We start from the raw sequence: 25,214 nt of genomic DNA, 5'->3' as shown, positions 1-25,214 counted from the left end.
AGTTCTTTTTGGAATTGTTTCAATACTATTACAATATATCGAAAATATTTATAACAAAGACATTAGAAATTATGCAATGACCTGATAATAATGTGTTTTAATTCCTTCTGTGCAAAGAGTAGACTTTTAAAGGTAGTTCAGACAGTAGTACAAAATATGTGTAATTGAAGAGTATGCATACAATTTAATTTTAATGTAGTGACGTTATGGCTTTTTCAAGAAAATCGGATGACGCCATTTCTGTAGTAGAATCTACTTAACAAAGTTAACCTGAATTATCAACAGAGAACGAAAAGCAACTTAAGGAAAACACTAGATAGAATGTAGGAAAAGGAAGGAATTTTTTGATGATGTGCCAGGAAAGACAGAGGTAATTTTCGATTAAGAATCTAAATTTCAGGATATCATTATTTCAGAAAAAAATCTCCTGAAATTTGTACACGAAATAGGGCAGTATTAAGTTTAAAAATTAACAGACTATATAATTAAATTACGTATATAACTACTACACGTGTTACCTGTTCCAGAAGGTGGGTGACATTCAAAGTCAGAATTATATTCGATCCACTTAAAACAAAACATCAAATTATTTCCTGAATTTGAAATTAAATAACTATCATTTACGATCTATTTTGATATTCCAGATGGTTGCTTTGAATTTCCTTCTTTTCCTATTCCGGATTCCATATTTTTATGAAGTTAATGGAATTTTATACACTTAGTTTTTAAAAATCGAAATAGATTTAATTTGAAAGTGGAGCTCTATTACCTCTGATTCGGACGCTTATAGTCTGTGAAATAAAGAATAAACATTTAAACATCATCTCACGAAATTAGAATGGTCTTCGCTTCTTTACAGTTTCTTATTTTTTCATTGTCTATACGATAATCCCACTGACATTTATCATAGTTAAATCCATTCTGTAGTAGTGAGCTTGTAATCTGTGAGATTACTTGCGCCCAATCGTTTAATTTGTCGATATTTTCAGAAAGTAATTGTTCTCTTTACGAATATGCCATAATACTTGAGCGTAAGAATTGGCTAACCGTATATTCTGTATGAAATTCTGTCAGATTAAAGACAATTTCAGAACGAAATGAAGTTTTATTTTTAAATTTTAGTTTCTAATATGCAATTTAAATAAATGTAATTGTTTTACTACATTTTCAGACCATAGCAAATATAAAGTTAATGTCGTTAATCTGATAGATTAGAGTCTCCAATGGTGTTACCACTCACATTGCGCCCCACGAAGGATTAATAATGCAGATATGCATAAATATTTAAAAATAATAATTATTTTATATATCTAATATGATATGTACCCATATTCTCAGTGTTCACTTCCTGTCAATCTCAAATAATATTAATTTTCATCCTAAACTATACTGCAACACTAAGTGAACCTGTTGCATTATCACCTTTGTGAGATATAAAATACCCGTTAAACGTTAAAATTGGAAATTTACGATTGAGTAGGGAAAACTCTCTACTTTTAAGTCACCAGATAAAGTTATATATTACCACAATTGTCCATAGATAGCAAAGGTTCCTTTGTTTGAAAATATTGCAGAACAAAGTGCCAAAGAGAAATAAATTGTCAAACTCTTATATAATATTACTTGTTTCAGAATTAGTGTCCACAATAAATTTACTTGTACTTTTGCGTAAGTCACAAAGATTATTCTGTTGTTACAGACATTATGTTCTCGCAGAGTTACATATATTTTACTAAGAAATGTTAAAATTAAAATTCCTACTTTTTGGATACAGACATTTATGTATACTTGCACATCATTATCGTCTCTGTATGTCAACTGCTTGACCAGAAGACAACGTATTAGTCATCAATATTCACAGAAGAAATATACACAATCTCCGTATTATTACTGCAATAAATTTGTTTCTATTAACGTTTTTATTTACAAATCATTTTTATATAATTTTAAATGTAGATTCCAAAAACTCATGGTAAAGAATGTAATCACTTTATTTTGTTTTAATATTTGACTGCAAGATTTCGATCATACCGATTTTAACAAAAGAAAAGTTTTCAAGATAACAGTGAATCAGTATATAAGATCATCATATGTGGTACTGTCATAAAAAAAGGTTCGCATATACTGTAACTTCCATATTTTCATTAATAACTCAGGTTTGTTCATATATTATTGCTTCTTTGCCCTTTCTTTAATAGACTAGTATAATAATGAATAATTATTTATGATTTTTGAGGAAAATAAAGCAAAAACCCTTTATTGTTATGAAACTTTAGTTAGTCAAATAACTATGCGAAACATAGAGGGAAAATAACTGAACACACTTCACAGGTATTAGGAACACTCACAAAGATATATGTAAATTGTAAAGATCAAACTACGTATTTCTGTAATGAGTATACAATTCACACTTCACGCACAGTTCCAATATCAATTAATATTTTTAGTTGAAATTACTGTAAAACAAAATGGCTATTTAAAACTCCAAGTGTGAACCTGCGCTTGGAGCTATTCTATTAGAAATATTTAAACTCATTGCCTTGTAAGTTGCCTCCGTGGCCAAGTGGGTTTAATCATGGTGATGGATTTCTAGAATCGAAGGGAGGCAGTTCCAACCTGTGTACGAAAAGTCTTTTATTATACGGAAACTTCTTTTTAAAATAGAAAATTCTACATTGAAGTGCCTGAAAAAAAAATCTGATGAACTTGTCACGTTTCAGAGCACAGTCACATTTATTCACCATGCCCATAAATTATATACAAAGGCACTAAAATAAGGAACACTATTATAATGAGAACAGATTTCCGACTTGAATACCTGAAACGACACGTCCAAAATGAAAACTATTCATGTTCCTGATACCTATTCCTATATACAGGTTTGATATCTATCTATAATATATATATATATATATATATATATATATATATATATATATATATATATATATATATATATCGTAGGAGGGAAAAATAAATGTGACTCCTGTATTATAACTCTTTAATGTACTACTAAATAATGGACAAGTCTCATGTTAAGTGAAAGAGAAGTTTATATACGGACATACTTTTTTTTTTGTAAATGTCAATAAATAATTTCTATTTTCGAATTACCTCGCATAAATGATATCATAGTGCAGCATGTACTCTTCTTACCCTGTAATGCTTAAAGAAACCTGGAGAATCCTTCAGTGTTGAAACTCTGGTTTTACCATGGGAATAGTGATAAAATTCCATTCCTTTTTATGTTCATCGTGTTGATTTGCTTTTGTTTTAGTTTAGTTTTTGTGATTTAACCTTAGTCAGTGATAGTGGTAGTAGAAATAAAGTAGAGAATGCATTTTTCTCGTCCTAGTTCTCATTTATGGTTGTTATTTGGTAGCTAGCGTTTGTATCTCAAGTTATATTACGAACCTTACGAAATGCTTTCATGCTGTGTAATCAAGTTTCTTTTGTATTGCAATACTGTTGAGAAAATACACACAGATTTTGTAAAAATTGTCTGATATTTGATTCGCATTTACCTTACCATGTAGAAGTAATCTTCCTATTTATATAAAATCCCTATAATGGTACGTCTCCTGTTTATAACATTACAGTAAGATAAGCTATTACACTCTAGGCCAGTAATTCGTAACCTTTTTTATTGACGACACACTACTGAACGCCCACGAACGTCGCGACACATTTGTTTTTATTTTTAATAATTATAATAATAATAATAATAATAATAATAATAATAATAATAATAATAATAATATAACTTTTAATAGTGTAGAACTACAATTTTTTATAAAGTAGTGACTCTAGGTAGAAGTGAGCACTTTTTCTGCCGTTGGAGGTATTAACTGGCACAGTCTGTCTCAAAATTGATTTTTAACTAATTGTTAAGTGCTTCATGAATTTTAATGTCTAAAATTTCGCGACATACCGGTTGGGAATTACTGCTCCAGACAATATACTAACACGCTCAGGAATTTTAACAATCATTTTACGTGCTTGGAATTATGATTCTTGAAAATATTTTGCATTTTCAAGAATTCATTATTTCAGCTCCCTGTTCACCGAAGATAAAATAGGAGTAAAAGTAATAAAGACATAAGGAAATATAAAGGAACGGACCGGGTCAGAACAGTGCAGAGAAATCTTACCCATTGATACCAGTCCCACATCAAATAAAACGTGAATAAGAAATTGTTAGACTGGAAAGCCGTATGTGCAAATGAAACAGGCGTACCATTTGACCAAACTGTAAACACGAGTAGATGCTCAGTGTTTCTGTCTACCTCTAGGCCACAATTATCCATTTGAAACTTCAGTATTCGTGATGACATTAAAGGAGAAAGAAGTGGTGGCAAAAAGCATAATTGCATACTACGAAAATGAAACACGCAAAAATAAGTTCAAAACCTGCTTCATTTTTGCGACAAAGGTGTTCCAAAAAGCATGATATACAGTGATCTCCAGGTTCGGGGCTACCCAGCAAAGAAGCTACCGGAGATGAACTAGTCGTCCAGTCGTAAATCAGGGCCGAAGATGGTGCCGAAGTGCAGAAGTTGTTTCAAAGGGATCCCTCGATGTTGACTCGCCGTGTTGCACAGAAGTTGAAGTTGAAGCAGTCAACTCTGCAGTTTATAAAGCCTGAAACGACACGTCCAAAATGAAAACTATTCATGTTCCTGATACCTATTCCTATATACAGGTTTGATATCTATCTATAATATATATATATATATATATATATATATATATATATATATATATATATATATATATATATATAGTAGGAGGGAAAAATAAATGTGACTCCTGTATTATAACTCTTTAATGTACTACTAAATAATGGACAAGTCTCATGTTAAGTGAAAGAGAAGTTTATATACGGACATACTTTTTTTTTGTAAATGTCAATAAATAATTTCTATTTTCGAATTACCTCGCATAAATGATATCATAGTGCAGCATGTACTCTTCTTACCCTGTAATGCTTAAAGAAACCTGGAGAATCCTTCAGTGTTGAAACTCTGGTTTTACCATGGGAATAGTGATAAAATTCCATTCCTTTTTATGTTCATCGTATTGATTTGCTTTTGTTTTAGTTTAGTTTTTGTGATTTAACCTTAGTCAGTGATAGTGGTAGTAGAAATAAAGTAGAGAATGCATTTTTCTCGTCCTAGTTCTCATTTATGGTTGTTATTTGGTAGCTAGCGTTTGTATCTCAAGTTATATTACGAACCTTACGAAATGCTTTCATGCTGTGTAATCAAGTTTCTTTTGTATTGCAATACTGTTGAGAAAATACACACAGATTTTGTAAAAATTGTCTGATATTTGATTCGCATTTACCTTACCATGTAGAAGTAATCTTCCTATTTATATAAAATCCCTATAATGGTACGTCTCCTGTTTATAATATTACAGTAAGATAAGCTATTACACTCTAGGCCAGTAATTCGTAACCTTTTTTTATTGACGACACACTACTGAACGCCCACGAACGTCGCGACACATTTGTTTTTATTTTTAATAATAATAATAATAATAATAATAATAATAATAATAATAATAATAATAATAATAATAATAATAATAATATAACTTTTAATAGTGTAGAACTACAATTTTTTTATAAAGTAGTGACTCTAGGTAGAAGTGAGCACTTTTTCTGCCGTTGGAGGTATTAACTGGCACAGTCTGTCTCAAAATTGATTTTTAACTAATTGTTAAGTGCTTCATGAATTTTAATTTCTAAAATTTCGCGACATACCGGTTGGGAATTACTGCTCCAGACAATATACTAACACGCTCAGGAATTTTAACAATCATTTTACGTGCTTGGAATTATGATTCTTGAAAATATTTTGCATTTTCAAGAATTCATTATTTCAGCTCCCTGTTCACCGAAGATAAAATAGGAGTAAAAGTAATAAAGACATAAGGAAATATAAAGGAACGGACCGGGTCAGAACAGTGCAGAGAAATCTTACCCATTGATACCAGTCCCACATCAAATAAAGCGGGAATAAGAAATTGTTAGACTGGAAAGCCGTATGTGCAAATGAAACAGGCGTACCATTTGACCAAACTGTAAACACGAGTAGATGCTCAGTGTTTCTGTCTACCTCTAGGCCACAATTATCCATTTGAAACTTCAGTATTCGTGATGTCATTAAAGGAGAAAGAAGTGGTGGCAAAAAGCATAATTGCATACTACGAAAATGAAACACGCAAAAATAAGTTCAAAACCTGCTTCATTTTTGCGACAAAGGTGTTCCAAAAAGCATGATATACAGTGATCTCCAGGTTCGGGGCTACCCAGCAAAGAAGCTACCGGAGATGAACTAGTCGTCCAGTCGTGAAATCAGGGCCGAAGATGGTGGCGAAGTGCAGAAGTTGTTTCAAAGGGATCCCTCGATGTTGACTCGCCGTGTTGCACAGAAGTTGAAGTTGAAGCAGTCAACTCTGCAGTTTATAAAGCAGAAAAGGTTTGGAATTAGCGTATATGTAAAGAATACTGTACCCAAGTACACCAACAATCAGGAGGAGCGTGTGAAATGAGAGTGCCGTTACGTTTACAAAAAATCTCTATGCGAAGTCCTCGTAGGGGATGACGAGATGTATGTGTCTTGGGAGAGAGTTGAAGTTCCAGGAAGGAGGTATCTCCATGCCTCGGATCCAGCTGCCCTTTGATACGACGAAAAATCGAAGAGCTGGAGCAAGTCCTGTAAGAAAATATTGGTGTGGTAAGCAATAGACAGCGAAGGGACAGTTTCGGAGCACTTTATATATGAAAACAGCATCAACGCGAACGTGTACCTCTTGGAATGTTTGAAGAAGGGATTGATTCATTTCTTATCCGGACGCCGAAGAGACAATGTTTTGTTTTGATCTGATCTTGCTACGTCGCACTACACCAAGAATGTTTTCGAGTTTCTTCGTAGTGAAGGTAACCCCTTCGTTGAGAAAGCAAAGAACCCGCCTAATGTATTCTAAGAGCGGCCATAGGGGCATTTTTGGCCTTATGTAAACAGAGATATGCTGAACGTTCCGTAAGAGCCAAAAATCTTCGTGGTTTTACGCAGATTTGGAAATTTCTCAGCCAAGCTCTTAGTCAGTTGGCTCTTGTACTTAAATCGATCACTGCAGATACACGTGGCTGCTGTTTGGGTTGTGGAAATATTACAAGACTTATGACTTAACCTTGTAAGTTGTTACATCGGGAATCACAAATGAATTATAGTACTACTTGAAAGCAGAATCTATTTCGGCATTCCTGTACTACAGTGAGAAGCGCTTGAGCTGATTCAGTCCCCTGCCTACATCACTGCTTGATTAATCATTAACTTTTATACTGTTATTTCTCTAACTCACTACACACGGTTCCGGTTTTATTACTATACTCTTGGATAACAGTGCCCAAGTGTGATTTTTTCCACTTGTTACAATTTTTCACTTATATAAAAGCGAAGTCAAACAAATGAACTTCTTAAAACATTTTTTCATTTCCTATGTATAATTTATTGACACATTTCCTACAGCATGTCCTTCTAATTTTACACAGTGTCAAAACCCATGTTTCAACTGCAAATAATTACTAAATAATATGTCTATTGTAAGGTTCCACTTGTCTTCACACCATGCTGGATGTAACCATGTGTTTTTACAACACGTAATCGAACGAAACACTCATCAGACGATATCCGTAGAAGAGAGTCGTCCACCATCGCGAACGGTCAGCATATGACGGATATCAACGAAGGTAGCCGACTTTTTAGGATAAAAGAGGAGACCACACCACAGAACACATCAATTTCGCCCGGTCGATCAAACCACCAACTCTCTAAGACGCCTGCTCATTGAGCTCCTTTTTACCTCTCTAAGACACCCAGTAATTGAGAGGCAGATAATCATCAAATTCTCTAGGACGCATGGTTGTTTTACTCCTCTGAACTTCACCAACAAACCTCCAAAGATTAGAGGAAACTTGTACTATTGGTAATATATTGTATTCAAAAGGATAACTTTTATAATAAAAGGTGATGGGAAAGTCCAAACTCCTGTGTACCATCTTTTGCTCTACCCTATAGACAAGAAAAACATTACAATTCAATCCATACATGGCGAGTTATGAATGCTTTTGCACCCTGAAACAATACTTTCAATTCGCTTTTAGTATACAAAAGTCCAGCCCTATGAAAAAGTCATGGGCTCACCCGAGAAAATCTTGCTCGGTACTTCCTTGACATTACGATAAATGCCACATAAAATCATATTTTCCAACTCTACCAGTACGAAGATTATTGATTATGGCATTTTGTTAGCATATTCTGCAGTTTGCCTCACAAACATCTTTATCAGTCACACCAAATATAAGTGTAAACGAATTATTCTCTGCTTTAATTCTATTTCGTGTTCCTTGGACAATACAGAACTGCGATCATGTTTTTGTACGGTTCTTGGTGCTTTCATTTCTACCAATCTCTCAAAGATCTGCGTGGAGTGTTAAACGTACATGCAACACATGCGACTTTCATACCTTGCTAGAAAGCCATAGAACTTGACGTAAATCATTTTCAGATTATTTGGGCCAAATGTTTTGACATTTTCTTCCTATCTAGAAAAGAAAATCCACAAAACATGAGACTTTTCACAACCCACTCTTCGACACAAAAAAATACATTTTCAACGTAAGAATTATTTTATATTAATAAATTAAATGGAGTGGCGTTATTTCCGACAAGGTGACGGCTGTATTACCCGAACACTAGAAATGTGTTTCGAATATCCTTTTTAGACCTAAAACAGGAGCCGTACTACATTATCAATGCGCTTTTCTTACGGAATCATAATCCTATTGACGTAAATCGTTAAAAATATTTAAAACTTAATGTTGCACAAAGAGAACGCTTACTTCTTCTGCCGCATTGAAAATTACAATCTGTTTTTCACTGATACACGGTTACCATGTCTACACTTGTTAATTTTTCTTTCAACTGGCGCCCGCCTGACTAGCTACGTGTATTCCGTGTATACACAAAGACAAGTACCACTGCATATCACACAATCGTGAATGATCGATATACGGAACATGTGTTTATTTTAGAGTGTAAAATTTCAAATGGCATTAATTCTCAACTGCTGTTTTTTCGAAGTTATATGTATTTGTGTGTGTGTATGTTTGTACATGTGCGTGTTTCGATAAGAACTTTACGTCTTTAAAAAAAAGTGAAAAATTTTCTACCAACTTGTATTTAGGAAAATCAGAAATGACAGGAATATGAACAATGGTATGAAACACAAGTTTTTTCTCTAATACGACATAATTCAGCACTCTTCATGAACGAAACTGAATTATTTGTATTTTAAAAAGTTTTAAAAAATACAATGAAAATACGTTTTTAATTTGCTTTTATTAGAAAGAAGAAGAAGTAGTTCACAAAAGAAACAATCCTTAATCAAGCCTGAGTCATCATCTTAAAAGGGTCCGTTACTTCTCTGATCAAAGAGCCTTTATTTGGGGCACGGTATGGGCTGCGAGTTTTTGCAGCACAAGGGTTCAGGAGAAGATAACCCTGTGTACATCCAGCCAGTGTTGCACACATTGTGGAATAGGGCCATCTGAAAAAAAGAAATAAAACTATAGTTATTAATTATTAGTTAATTGTACATAAAAGTACTTATTATACATAAAATTAATTTATTCATAATCTGAAATCAGTTTTTAAAAGTGACGTACTATACATTTGTTCTTCAATATGTATTTAAGATACAGGTAATACATAATAGGGGAAGTTGTTCATCTCATGGGTATATCGTACCAGGTGGCAATGCACTTATAGTCCTCCTGAATTTCCTAAGAACTGTTTCCTTCCCTCCAGTGAAGTCATTTCTCTAAGTAAGAGTAACTTGCGTACCATTAAATAATTACATACGGCAACGAAACAATTTAGCTATGTAGAAGGACATTAATGTCTTAGATGTATAAAAGTAAATTTAATTTCGATATTTAGAGTTTTTATTTTTTACTACATATAAAAGTAGATAACAAGCAAATACTACAAAATATTTAGGACGTCTATCTACTATTTCCACATTTAAGTAATCCTAACTTATTACTCATTTCTTCTAGAATTGGATCTTGTTTATGATTTAGTTACAAGGGAAACGTGTCTTAATGTACAAATTCTTACATAAATTCTAAGCCTAACCAAGAAATATAAGAACTAGACATGTAATACTTGTTGGTAGTATTTATCAAACGTACCTATGATGTCATACCAAATTTGGTGTTAATATCGACTATTATTCTGTTATTAAAAGTCCAAAAAGAGAGAAGAGTGAGCAAAGTGTGACCCAATGGAGAAATTAAAGGCGAGAGCTGTTATTGAATATTTCTACAAGAAAGGTTTAAAGCCATAGAAGACCCGCGGTGACATGATTGCTACTTTAGGTTGTACTTTCCCTTCATACACCACAGTGAATATATGGACAACCTAATTTAGAAGACGGAGAACCTCTATTGAAGATAATAGTCGATCACGAAGGCCCGTGGACACACTAACTGAGGAGAACATTGGCAAAGTGCATGAAATCATCATGAATCATCAGCAAATGACAATCAGGGAGATTGTTGACACAGTGGATTTATCTCCTCAAGCGTTGACAGAATTATCACCCAACATCTCGAAATGAGCAAGGTTTCCGCGAAATGGATGCCAAAACTTTTGATTCCTGATCAAAAACTCCCCAGACGAAACATTTCAAGCAGCAATCTTCATCTCTTCCGGGCAAATCCAGATGTCTTTCACACTCGATTCATAACAGTTAATGAGACCTAGGCTCGCCATTACCAGCTAAAGTACAATCAAAGTATCAAGCAAGGGAAACATCCCTCATTCCCCTCCGAAGAAAATCAAGTCAGTGCACTCAGGTGAAAAGATAAGGCTATAGTTTTCTGGATTTCGGAAGGGATAATGATGGCAGATTATCTTCTAAAGGGGCGAACAGTGGCTGGCGAGTACCATGCAGGTCTTCTATGGCAGCTGCCTATAATATTCGGCAAAAGATTCGTAGGACTGACAGGAGATGTGCTTCTCCATTAAGACAATGCCTCCAGCCACAAATCAGTCATTGCAATGGTAGCAATTCACGATCGCGGCTACGGATTGTTCCCCCACCTTACTCTCCTGACTTGTTACCTTCTGATTTTCATCTTTTTCAAAATCTCAAGAAGTTTGAAAGTACTCATTTTGACACTGATGATGATGTCATGCATATCGTAGATGAAATTTTACACGCCTTCGACAAATTACATATTTTTTACTAGTAGCATTAATGGACTTGAACATCGACGGGCAAAATGTGTTGACTTATCATGGGACTATGTTGAAAAGTAGCACCATCCATAAACTCGCTGCTACTCCGTTCATACGTAGGCTTAGAAAATTTGTAACAATCCTCCTATATAACAAGGGATAGCCTTATACTTTGGATATAATGAGCACTGTTTGTTGTAATGATCTTATGAATATGATTAGCTTTGAAACCAACATAACTTATACCATATTCATTACATATTCTTTCAACAAATGATCTAAAAATGGCTACAATATATTTGTTTCTAAATGCATATTGTGTCCCGTATTGTTATGGGGCAAAAATTCTGATTCTAATGAGAAAGAGGAAATAGGCATGCTTTCTGTACAGTGCAGTTAATTCTGTAATAAATAAATTAGTCGTTCAAAACAATCAATTATCTTTATATTTAATAGTGTTCTTAGGTACAACTATCACTGTCCCTTGGTATACCAGTATCTATCAAGAGACAAAATTATCAGCTCGGCAAAAAAAAAAGAAAAAAAGAAAAAAAAAGAAAAAATCCTTCTCATTGATGCATTCCCCTTGTAGTATATAAGTATGAAGCTGGAATACCAAGCTATCAGGAATATTTTCCCTTTAGCCTTGCGCAAATATATCTTCTGTAACGTAATATATATATATATATATATATATATATATATATATATATATATATCTGGGGTGAGCAACTTCTACTGAACATTCTTTGTTACGTCTCCAGCACTCTCGTATCAAGACTATATGAGGCTGATTAACCTCAGAACCAAACCAATATTTGGATTTGTATCCGAGGAAAGTACGACCACAAGAGATCGAAGCCGGAGCTAGCGTTAGAGACTGTCCCGTACATGTGGTTCAAGTTTGACATTAAACTGTAAGATTATTTCCCAGGTCACCTAAGTTGTTAGAAGGAATGCTGACTCTAAATTCTGCAAACCAAAACTATCTGAGGAAGTCCACTTTGGTTAGTTCTCCAATAATAATATTAAATAATTATAGTGTTTTGGTATTGATTTAAACTTGAAGCAATACTACATTAAACTGCATTAACCATCTTACTCTTCTAAGATTTCTAGAATTACACTCCACTTATTCTTGCTGTTAGTAATAAAGTGTAACTACTCACCACAGAGCTCTTTGTAGGTATATATGTAGAGTACGGTGGATCAAAGGAAGTGAATTTTTAGAACATGTAATCTAAAAGTGCGGAAAAGTTGCGTATTCGGGTACTAATGGAGAGAAAGATATTGAAAAATCTTATATTTTATCTTCAATTCACGCAAAGAGTCTAAAGTTTGGCAAATATGAACAAAAACCAATTATTGCTTTAGCGTTCAAATTTTAATGATTATGATGTACGAGTTCTAAACATGAAATTATTTTATTTTAGCAGTTTATTAATTGTATAAAAATTTGGAAATTACAGCGATACATTTTAGAGTTCCCACATTTGACCTAAAATAAGTGAATTTCGGTGAAACATTTTTGTGGGGAGGTGCATTACAAACGTACATAATCTTGTACTAAAATACATATATACAATGTAATTAATTTCTTGATGATAACGTTCTAGGGAGTCATTTTATATTTTTAAATATGGTATGATATTAACTTTGCAGCTGTTCGCCCATTTTGCAAAATCACTTTTGCTAAAATGACACATTTTGAACAGTGGAGGTATCTGCAATTCTAGATTCATTCACGCTCTCTATTATTAGTATCCAACCATTAAAAGTAGTTAACTTCTTAACATTCAATGACAAGTCAACTCGTCATGAGAATTTTGCTTTTATTTTCAGTCTGACGACTACAGTTGTAATGTATTTTAAAACATTCAGCTGCTTTGGACGCGACGAGATTTCTCGTCTCCAGTTCAAGCGATGAAAACCGTAATCTTTCTCAATTTGTCAGCCAGATGGCAGTAACCTAGACACTATAGGTTTTTGTTTACAGGATAATGCTGTGAAAGAGATTATTTTCTTTCCTGTGGAGTTTCCAAATAACAGACAAAATGGCTAAGAAAGTTATTCAAGATTGTGCTGTTTCAGGAATGCTTAATGGCAGTGGTTTATTTGAGGATTGTAACAATGATTATCTTGGCATTAGTGGCGAATTCGAACACTGAAATTTGTGATACCGCCGAGTCTGACAGTGAAACTTCACAAGTAGGAACTAGCCATACAACAGGTGGCGCTGAAACAAGTGATCAGTGGAATTCTTCAACAAGAGTTAGGATTAATTTTCCTTTTCCGAAAGTGATTGATGTGAATTTAGAAGTTGAAGAAGAAAACAAGCAAAATCCTTTGTCGTACTTCAGACACTATTTTATGATAATATATTTCAACTTATTTCTAATGAGACTAATTGATACACCGATCACTTCTTTCATGCACATTCAAATCTCAAGCCGAAGTCTTGCTCTTGGAACTGGGTTTCTACAACCCCTGAAAAAATGGATCTTTTTATAGCTCTTCTAATACTTCAAAGTATTGTCAAAAAGCGAAGCTATGGTCTATACTGCAGTCGAAGAGAATCTGTAGCTACCAACATTTTCCAGAAAGTAATGAGTGAAAAGCGTTTCGTGTTATTACTAAAGTTCATATTTTTGTAGATAATTCAACATTAAATACCTACACCGGAAACAAGAAACTGTTCAAAATTGTCCATATAATAAACCACGTTAGGGAAAATGCAAATCTTTGTACACAACTCAGCAGGAAATCTGTGAAGATGAATCCCTTCTTTTGTTGAAAGGTCGTTTATCTTAGATGCAGTCCATCAAAAATAAATAGATTTGACGTCAAACTTTTTGAACTATGTGAAAGTGTTTCAATATATATTAAGAATTTTGTTATTTATACAGGGAGAGTTACATATTACGGCTCCAACTACCCTAACATCGTTGAGTCAAGTCGAGTTGTTTTTGAATAAGCAAATGATTTACTGAAAAAGGGTTACACTATCTACTTAGATAATGCATATACTAGTGTTGAATTGGTCGAGACTTTATGTGAAAATGAAACAGACATTATAGGCACAATGCGAATAAACAGGAAAGAAATTGCTGCCGAACTGGACTCTGAATGTTTGAAGAAAGGTGAGCATATCGTTCTCTTGAAGGACAATCTCATGAGCTTGCGATAGCATGATAAGCGGGATGTTACAATAATTAGTTCAACCCATGATAACTCGATGGTTAAAGTGGAAACCCATAATCGGTCTGAATTGAAACTTCAAGTTATTTTGGATTACAACAAGAAGATGGGTAAGGTTCGTAGTAATGCACAAATTGAGGTATACTGAGTAGCGAGGAAGAGTAAAAAAGTTTTTGCTATTTCAAAGTTTTTATGCATGTGTTAGACATGGTTTGTTTCAACTCTTACATCCTGTACAAGCAATGTGGAGGTTCTAAAAAAAAAGACTGTCTTTTCTCATCGAGCATGTCAAGAATTTCTTCAAGAAAAACATTCAACAAGTACAGCATAACAATCCTGGTCCATCAGGACGTCCGTCCTTGCAGCCTTCTTGGTATATTGCAATCTCATTTTCCACATGAAATCCAGTGTGCGTGCATGTCCCAGAAAGAACTCCAAAGGTGGTGTAAAGTTTGCTACGATAAAGGACTTCGAAAAGAAAGTAGATATTGGTGTGCAGATTGCAAGGTAGAACTTTGCTTAAACCTATGCTTCAAACTTTACCATATGAAAAAGTAAAGTAATAAACCCTCAACTGATCTTCCTGTGAACTGTTTCAGATATAATATTCATTCACACATGCTACTGGTTTCTTAAAATTGATTACTGCATGATGCCTGTCTGTCTTTATTTGTATACGGGTATTCTTATTTTATATTGCATTTTTCACTAAGTAGCTATTGTCAACTGTAGTTTATATGTTGAATTCATATATATATATATATATATATATATATATATATATATATATATAGTGTGTTAATGAACTATACTGACAAACTGTAAGGGGTGATTCCTGGCATCAAAATAAGAAAAAAAAAACATTTATATGGACCTATGGCGAAAAGTTCATAGTTTCAGAGCTAGGGCTGTCCAAAATCGCGAAAAAGCTAAATTTCAACAGACTCTATTTTCAATTCCAGAAACTGTGGATGGTGGTCCTTATCTTCGTAAAGAAAGCCTCGCATACACAATCCAAAAGTGCACGTTTGATCAATTTTCAATAGATGTACGGGATATTTCCTTCAGGCTGTAATTCTTAGATATGCTCTCAATTGAGTTTTCAGATATACCCTGATTTCAAGGAGGGTCCAAAGTAGGCAGAAGGTAAGCCTTGACAACAATGGACATTCAGTGCTTTGGGGAAAGGTCGGAAGTGTTAGAAACCGGCAGCTCCATGTTTATTGTGTTCAGAATAACGTGTGATGTGATGTATTTCGTCACCATATATTTCACGTTTTCTACACTTATAAGCGTGAAGGAAAACATCGCAGCATGTGTTTTCCCGAGTACGAGAGACAGTGCTACTGACGATCCTTAACACTTCCGACATAGCGCAAAAAGATTGTGTGTTCACTGCTATGAAGATTTATCGTTTGCCTACTTTGTACCACTCATAAAGTTAGAGCATATCTCAAAATTCGGTTGATGGCATGTCTGGGAATTTCACCCTGTAAGGAATACTCGAATTCGAAATAGTGCCTATTGAAATTTGACTTTCTCGCGATTTTGGACAGCTCTAGCTCTGAAACTATGCACTTTTCCCTACAGGTCAACATGAACTTTTTCTCTTAATTTATTTTGATGTGAGGAATCACCTCTTACAGTTTGTATATATAGTTCATTAACACCCTATATATATATATATATATATATATATATATATATATATATATATATATATACCAGCCCATACTATCTATACTCTTCGAAAATTTTGTATTTGAATTATGTATATTTTCTTCACACACGAAAAATCAATAAAAATATTATGATGATGATTACACTCATATAAAATATTGTGACGAGTAAATTCGTCGATAATTGCTTTTAAAAACAATGTTAGTGTACATAATTCGTCATCGCTCTACAGTATTGGGTTTTTATTTTGCCCGACGATTGGCAACAACATCAAACATTTGAACAAATAGTGAAGAAATATGTTACTTTCGTTACAATCTGTTACGGTATGGACATGTCAATTGTGTTTGATGATTACAATAAGTGTATTAAGGAAAGTGAGAGCACTCGTCGTGGAACATCCTCCGAAATATTTGTAGAGGAAATTCATATGTTGTGTCCTCTCGTGATTAGTGTTGTAAATAGAAAAAAAAGTTCATATTTTTTCAGAAATGTACGTTTTTTTAGATTTTTTTTCTAAATTTTTTTTCTAAATCGTTTTTTCTAGATCGTTTTTTTCTAAATTTCGTTTTTTTCAAATAGTCATTTGTAATACATATTACGTCTATTTAAGTATGAAATATTTTTATGTAGGTGTAATCACCGTAAAATGCAACACAAATTAAACGCTAGATACTGATATGCTACAAATATTTTACAATTTATATGAATAGCATACCTACTAACAATTCGGGTTTCAGCAGTTTTCATCAATATCAACTAAGAAATAAAAGTAGAAATGAAATTTTGTTATTCCGTGAAAGCAGGCCTTTAATAAGTACGAAAATAATGTCACGAACAGTATAAAATTCAAATAACTTGTCTAAAGGTAAAAACTAATACTAATTTGCCTAATAGTATTTTTCTAAATGTCATATATAAATAATTTGTCGACTAGATATATATGATATGCAGAGCAGGCTCTACCATACATGTAACACGTGTATTTGCATGGAGCGGCAAGTTTGGAGGGTCCGGCAATTTCTGTCATAAGTATATTATTTAAATGAAATATTTCTTGTTGGAAACAGACTTCATGATGATGGTAGTTACATTTACTAAGCTGACCTTCTATCTGAATACTACATTTATAAATTATGTTTAGATCGCATTAGTTTAAGGTCACATGGACAATGCTAAAGCAAATGGTCAAATAAATCCGAGCACAAATTGCTTGATTGTTGTCAAATGCAAGAATTCAATTCTCGAGTAGTGGCGAATATCTGTTCCATTTAGTTAGTTATCATAGTTTTGATATTACAACTACTCTTGTTTTTGTCAGAAACAAGTTCCTTGTCATTGTAGAAACAAGTTTTTTTTTTAAATGTTAACAGATGAAGAAGAAAAATAAAGAAATAAAGAAAAAAGAGCTAGTTGCACTGGAATTGCAAACTGATACATTGAGATTGAAGCTCGATAGTGAATTCTATAAAAAGGATTACCATCTTTCCTCTGTAGGTGTATTTGCTTTATCTTTCACTATCATAATAGATTAATATTTAAAGAAAAAAAGACGCAACTGTATTGTATTTTAGAAAGTATATTAGCCTTTCTGGTTGCGACTGCACTTACCGTCCTCTTCGTTGTTCATGCTGGAGTAGCATACTTAAAATCATTACTTTTAAGATTTGTTCTTTCTGGAGAAAGGGGGAGGCGGCAAATTATGCCATTGCACGGGGCGAAAAATTGCCTAGGGCCAGCCCTGATGATATGTATATACAAGACATGAATATAGGACGACACAATTTGAAGTAATGCAGGGTGTTTCAAAATTAATATTAAGGTTTTGAAACTTTGTAGTATCTATTACAATTAACTTACAATTATAAATATTATATCAAATGAAGGAACTCAAACAGTTTTGTACGCACGCATTCACATGCATTGTTTCTTCTGTTTGCCGTTAGAAAGAGCAAGTAGCAAAGATGGAGACTGGAGAGCAGAAAGCTTTTTGTGTTTTAACAAAGACTGAATCTATAGTTACAATGCCACCGTCTGTGTGAAGAATATAGACTGGAATAGTGATGTAATTTCCTTCCCGTTACCATGGTGATCACCATGTTTTTTTTATATACAAACGCGTGAAGCTAATGGAGCTTAAGAACTTATTTCTAAAAGCTCCACATCCCTAAGTAATAAGGTAGAAATCGAATAGTTAATGTAAGCACAATTATCATGTAATCCACAATAAGAAGCAATTGTACGCAATATAAACTCCCTAACATGTAGATTGACAAACTGTCGGCACAGAGAAAGCAGTAAAAATATATGATTTTTAGAAAAGCAAAAAGTCTTTTAGAATAACGTTATTTATAATGGGAGTGCACAATATTATTTCTAAGTATACATTACAAAAGAAAGAAAAGACTAGCCTTTAGAAATATTCAATCCAGAGCATCAGTGGATATAGGTAACTTCTTCTCTGATATTCTCTATCAACATTTTTTTTTTAAAAAAGCATTTAGAAAACGTACAATAATTACACATCCAATTATGAATGGTTCAGTATATATTTTAAACAACCGTTAAACAATAATCCTCTTCAAATTTGCAATAGTATATCATACTCATATTACTGAATCAAAAAGTTTCTAGAATTATTTAAAGTTAATATCTGATTATGAACAGGGTGAGTACACTTTAAGGTTTAATTTAACCTGAAAATATAGAAATTCTCAAAATATACATCAGAGGGAAAATTTCACAAGACATGTGAACCTCGCTAATTTCAGTGGCAATGCTTGTTATGCGCGTAACATTATTTAACATATTTCTTTTCTAATATCTTTTCTACCTTTTTTTCAGTTTTAATCATTAGAAATATTTAAAAACGAACGTAAGTATTTGTTCCACTCTAATTTGCAGTTCCGAAATATTTCATCACTGTTTTCGTTTTATACATAGGTTTTTTTTTTTTTAGATATTTAGGCTACTTGTTGTTTAGAAAATAAAATGGCGATCACCATGGCAACGAGAAAGATGTGACGTCACACTATTTCAGTCTAATAAGTCAGCTTACGGCAATCGAACATTTGTTCTTACTGAACAAACGCGGGTACAGATCGTTACAATGGAGTAATTAGGGGACGCACGAAAAATTGTATTTAAGATCTAACCCTTGATTTTTCTAGTTTTTCCCTATTTTTCTGTTTATCGTAATATATTTTTGGTAGTTAGAAGCTTTGTTCATTAAATATCGTTATAATACTTGTAGGATATATTAGTGGTGTACCAATGTTTAATTTAAGGTGATTTGCGTCTGTCTGGTAGCAGTGTTGCTAGCTACAGAAAATTTTATTTCCAGATTTTAGGGGGAAATTTTGGGAAAATTATCTGTTTTGTCTCTATTATTTCCCTCTTGTTGGCTACGTTAGAAAAAACGTACCAGTGCCTAAAAGCCTCGTTCTTAGCCTACACAGCGCACCATAAAAAGTTTCACTAGAATAATTAGGCGAAGTACAGTTGAGGTTTATAATAAACCATGTTCTGTAAATGGTAAGAAAATGGTGAATTTCTGAGATAGAATGAGCTTTTTTTTTTTTTTAAATTTTATTCTTACTTTGTTAGATATCGCCGTGGTACTTGTAGGATATATCCTTGGGATACCAAGGTTTATTTTTAGATAGTTTTCGTCTATCTGATGACAGTTTTGCCAGCCAAACAGTTAATTCCCGATTTTAGGTGAAAAATTCGGAAAATTTCCCTTTCCCCTCTATTATTACCCTCTTGCTGGCTACATTGAAACAAACGTACCACTACCTGAAAGCTTCCCCTTTGCCCTACAGAACGCATCATAAAAAGTTTCAATAGGATAATTAGAGAACCTGTAGCCCCGAAATATCTGTTGATTTTTGCTTCTGAGCGTAAAAAGTGTCAAAATTCCATTTGTATGATGACAGAGAATTTTTCTTTCCCTCTTTGAATGGAAGCCAGCGACTTCAGGATTTCACTGTAACTTGTCAACATACCAAAGAATGTTTTAGGTGACTTGAACCCATATGGCAGCAGTGGTACTAGATTCAAAAAATTTTGAAATCCGGTTAGGTATTTTTTTTGTAAATTTTCACCCCTACGTTTCCCTCAACAATTTCCCACCCGTTGGCAACACTGCAATATAACTTACACCAAAAAAATAGCCACATCCATTTTCTAAACAACAAGGCCTTAACCATATCAATCGAATAAATAGTCTTTGAGCAATAAGTCACTAACTGAAAAATTATGAAAACGCCAAAAATGACTTGGCTCCGAAAGGAATAATCACACAATTTTGCTCGTATAGGTACAAAGAAACAAACGATTTATAAGTTACGAGGGCTTCGACTCAAGTTCTGTTGATTACTTCAATAATCTGCAACATAAATCAATAAATAATAGTTGCCAGAAAAAAACACATTTGACAAAAAAAAACATGAAAAAGAACGATGTTTTTATTGAAAAAAAACTTCACAGAAAAAAAACCTTTTTTTTGCAACACTACTCGTGATGTGTTCTTTGCAAATTCAAAGAACAAAACACGTCTTATATTAACACTTTAGAAACATTTACAGCTAGCAGGGATTAAAGTGCTGCAAGCAGAAACCGATACATTAATTATGACAGCTGCAGTTGATTCTGCACATACCGAAAAGAGATCGGTTATAGTCGGAGAGGATACAGACTTCTTAGTTTTACGAATTACGCATGCTCCTTCTCAGAATGATATTTACATGTTTGCTCCAAGCAAGGGGAAATATCCTCAGAGAATATACAGTAGCAAAGCACTTCAATAATCTTTGGTTCACATGAAAGACTTCATACTCTTTCTCCAAGCTGCTACCGGATGTGACACTACTTCGGCTCTGTATAGACGAGGGAAAGTCAAAAAATTTAATAAGCTTAAGAACGATTGAGAATTACAAACGAAAGTTTAATGAAGAAAACAATTGTCACCGAATGATATAGCAGGAGCTAGATGAAAGGTGAAACACCACTCGCAAGCTTTTACAAAACTGAACACAAACAAAACCGGGCTTAATTGCTGCACCATACATAGTTTTTGAGATCTAGCATGAAACATATCCAAACATTTAATTTTTTTCCGGGTTACAACCATCGTCACGCACGTGCTTTCTTCGAATTTTTACCATATCCTCACTTTTTCTCTCTGTAATATTAGTCATGATTTTTTTTGCAATTGTTTATTCACATACAGAATTACTTTGTGGCATAAGCAGCAATTTTAGCGCTTTGCCCTTTTGAGATATTAAGTCCCAAAAAGTTCATCAAAATCACAAACTTCAAATTTCGGACTCCAATAAATCTACGGTGTTAGTAGTATCTTAGCTGTAAGTATTTCTGCAGACTCGTTACATGCAATAGTATTCAGCACAAAACTTATGAACCCCCACTTTATGCCATTCCAAAATACAGCCCCTTTAAAAGTGTAATTTTCTGTAGTTTTTCTGTTGATTTCATGTATTGGTTTGCAACTCTGCATATTTATTTAGACGCAAAAGTTTATATTCTTCGTGTACCTGTTTCTCCTGTAAACATTGGTATTTGTTTTTTGTTCGTCTGATTTGTACTTCCTGAGCAACTTTAATTTTCGTAAACGCTTGCAAATGCAAAAATTGGCACTCCACCGACAACAAAAATTGGCCACCATTCAGGAACACTTGTATATACGACAACGTGAATGATGTTATTGACATTCTTATACACAAGATTCATCACACTCAAAACTTTTAGTTTTCGGAAATAGTCGAGCAACCTCCTATGGACCACTTCATATGGATTGACCCAATTGCTTCGTACATGACATACCTATATGTCTAAGGGATATCGGAAAGTTCAAATGTCCACCTATTTTCTGGTAATGAGGTTTCCTGGGGAATTTCTCTAACAAGGATACTTACGGAAGCGTAACTCACCGATTTGATTGAAACTTTACATAACTATAGGACATCCAAATATAATTAACACGTGTTTTTTTTTTAATTTTGGCCATGGTGCGGGCTTAAGGGTAGAAACCACCCTTTGAACGTTGGGGGTGTTCTCCTAGCATTGACAGAAAACAATTATTTAATGTAGAAGAAATTATACTGCCAGCGGGATTTTAGGACAGATGATTCAGAATGTAAAGTCAAAATTTCGGATCCAATATGGTGATTACCATTACAAAAAACCTTCTGGTTTGAAATGCTCTGCAGTTAGCCAAAAGCAATCATAGTTGGCTGGGACTATTGCAAGACGATTGCAGACCGATTTGAAAGCCCATTCTGTACTTATTTTAACGGAATGTTTGATTAAAGTGAGTCTCTGCACCTCTCACTATTTGGGGTGCTTATTAAAAGTGAGTAACCTCGTCTCTCACTATTCGGGGTGCTTATTAAAAAGAGCTCCCTCGCTTTTCACTAGTAAGGGTACTAATTTATAGTGATTTATAGTAAAATTTGGGTCCCATGTTAAGATTCTAAATATAAACCTCAAAAGGGTACCTCAAAATAGAAACCACTCCTGCAGGAACATTTGTAGGATTCAGCCTCTTGATGTGTCCTTCTTTAGGCTGTGGAAAAATTTCTTGGGTCATTTTTCTGAGATTGTCCTTCTCTACAATTATAATATAAATTTACATCGCCGTAACAATACAATTAAGATCCAATCTCTGAACATAATCAGATTTCTTCTCCCAGATTTGCAAATCTTATTAGGTATGCGTAGTGCAAAAGCGATTATTTCAAAGAAAAACCATCTGTGTTTGACAATCCAGAAACATTTTGTTCCAGATATTGTACAGTATTTTGCGATTTGTGCACAGTTATTGCCGTTAAAGATGTGCGTAGTGTAAACAATGTTTATGCATCAGGCACTTTTTTATAACTGAAAATCATTACTGTAAAACGTTTGCTCAATAAATTCATAATTATAACAATTCACGATATATGAAGTTCTGACATAGTGCAAGGCGAGGGCACTCACTATAAATAAGCACCTCGACTAGTGTGAGGCAAGATAACTCATTATAAATAAGCATCCTGAATACTGAGAGGTGCAGAGACGCACTTTAAACAAGCATCACATTAAATTAAATACGGAAAGAAGTTTCAAATCGGTCTGCAACCTCCTCGCACTAACCCCTGCCAACTATAATTGTTCTTGGCTAGCTGCAGAGGATTTCAAACCAGAAGAGTTTTAGTAATTATAATCACCATATTGGATCCGAGATTTTGAATTTTGCAATTTTGATGTCAGTTCTGAATCAGCTATTCTAAATGCTCCCTGGTAGTATCTTTTCTTCTACAATAAATGCTTGTTTTCTGTCTATGCTTGAAGGCCATCCCTAACGTTCAACAGGTGGTTTCTACCCTTAATCCTACCCCATTGCCGAAATAAAAAATAGGTGTCTATTATTCTTCGATGTTGAACAAGTACGAAACGTTTCATTCAAATCGGTGAGTTACACTTTCGTAAATCTCTTTGTGAGACATTTCTAGTTCTTTAAAAGTAAAAAAAAAAAAAAAAAAAAAAAAGCGGAAATGGGAACGATTAAAATTATCTAAATAAAATATACACCATATTTGAGCAAAAGTCAAGTAACTTTTTCGAAAGTTATGGTGCATAATTGTTTTGTAATCATATTTTGGATATACGCAAACTTGTAACAACGCATTGATTTTATCTCATTTTACAACCACTTTCTTAACGGATTCTAATTATAAACAACTGATGTACTTTACAACGCTGAAATAAAGTATATGCAAAGTTAACTTAAAATTGATTCAATTTTATGAAAGTTGTTGCGAACCAGACAGAGATTTAGTGGACGAACAAACACACAGATACCAGTTGAGTCAAATGTTAGAAGATATCTTAAGCTAGCGTCAGTCAATACTAAATTATTTGAGGGCGAACGATATAATGTTATAAGAAAGTGGAAATATTAAACTTGGGATGTAGTTTATAGCAATTTAGTCCACTTACGTTTTCAATCCGCTGTTTAATGTTATCTCTTGATGATTGGTTGATTAAAGATTAACATCTCTCTTCAGCACCGAGGGTGTATGAGACGGAATCAACTTTTTAAAGTGGGATTTCGACTACTACTGTGTTTGTACACGAGGCAAGAACCCTTACCTGGAATCGAACTCGAAACCACACATATTAATCATTAAGCTACAAACGACAATAATATTATCTGTCGCTTGGAAAGTAGAAAACCTATAAATCTGAAAGAATACGGCAAAATTCTTACCTTGAGTCCTGTCTCGGTGTTCTCGATAGCACCACAAATGATAACATTAGAGACACTTTTGTAAACATTGGCCTGGAAATAAACAAATACATTAGAATCATTCTAATATATTATATTGTATAAATAATTACATTACTCTCAAAAAATAATAGTGACGAAGAGATATAAAAGAAAATGATTTTATTCAGATGTGCATTTCAGGTATGTTTTAGACTTGTTTTAATTTAAAAATGAAGACAGACACTATTAATGTCTAACAACATGTATAACCCTATGAACATGTAAGTTTGTTTTTCTCAGTGGGTTCGTTTTCATAATAGGAAGTAATGTGCAATAACCGCTTACTTATAAAGAATTAATGTAGAAGCAGCAGAACTAACTCACGCCAATTGACTGTATGGAACCGATACAATCATTTAAGTAACGGAAGATATAAATTGCTTTTGATTTGAGTTTTAGTTTAGCATCCCTTTCAGCAGCGAGGCATATGAGACGTGGATCTACAACTTAACGTGGAATTCGAAGATCAGCTCCCGCCGGAATCGAACCCGGGTCTTCCACGCCAGAGGCGCATATGCTTACCGCTTAGCAACGAGGAAAGTCTAGAAAGGAATAAATAGAATCTCTGAGAAAACTCTTCGTTCTTTGATCTGTTACCAGCCAACCGACACACTAGTGGGCAGAAGAACATCTTAGCTTTGGCGCTCAATCTCGAACTATAAGCAGTAATTTTGTAGATGTCTTTATTA

General features: G+C 33.8%; 1 protein-coding gene across 1 annotated transcript in view; it reads right to left on the bottom strand.

Moving 5' to 3' along the window:
• Positions 1-9,391: 9,391 nt before the first annotated feature.
• LOC145684721 (uncharacterized) overlaps positions 9,392-25,214 on the bottom strand; it is a 53,567-nt gene continuing 37,744 nt past the window's right edge. Inside the window, exons 4-5 of the mRNA XM_081757094.1 lie at positions 24,466-24,537; positions 9,392-9,618 (exon numbers count right to left, since the gene is read on the bottom strand). Coding sequence (XP_081613220.1) covers positions 9,511-9,618; positions 24,466-24,537 — 180 coding nt within the window. The 3' untranslated portion in view covers positions 9,392-9,510. The remainder of the gene's footprint in view (positions 9,619-24,465; positions 24,538-25,214) is intronic.

This window comes from Thermobia domestica, chromosome 5 (assembly GCF_964235325.1).
Source record: "Thermobia domestica chromosome 5, izTheDome1.hap1.1, whole genome shotgun sequence".
NCBI classification, from domain to species: Eukaryota; Metazoa; Arthropoda; class Insecta; order Zygentoma; family Lepismatidae; genus Thermobia; species Thermobia domestica.
The sequence above is the reverse complement of the archived record's forward strand: the minus strand, read 5'-3'. Positions and strand labels throughout refer to the sequence as shown.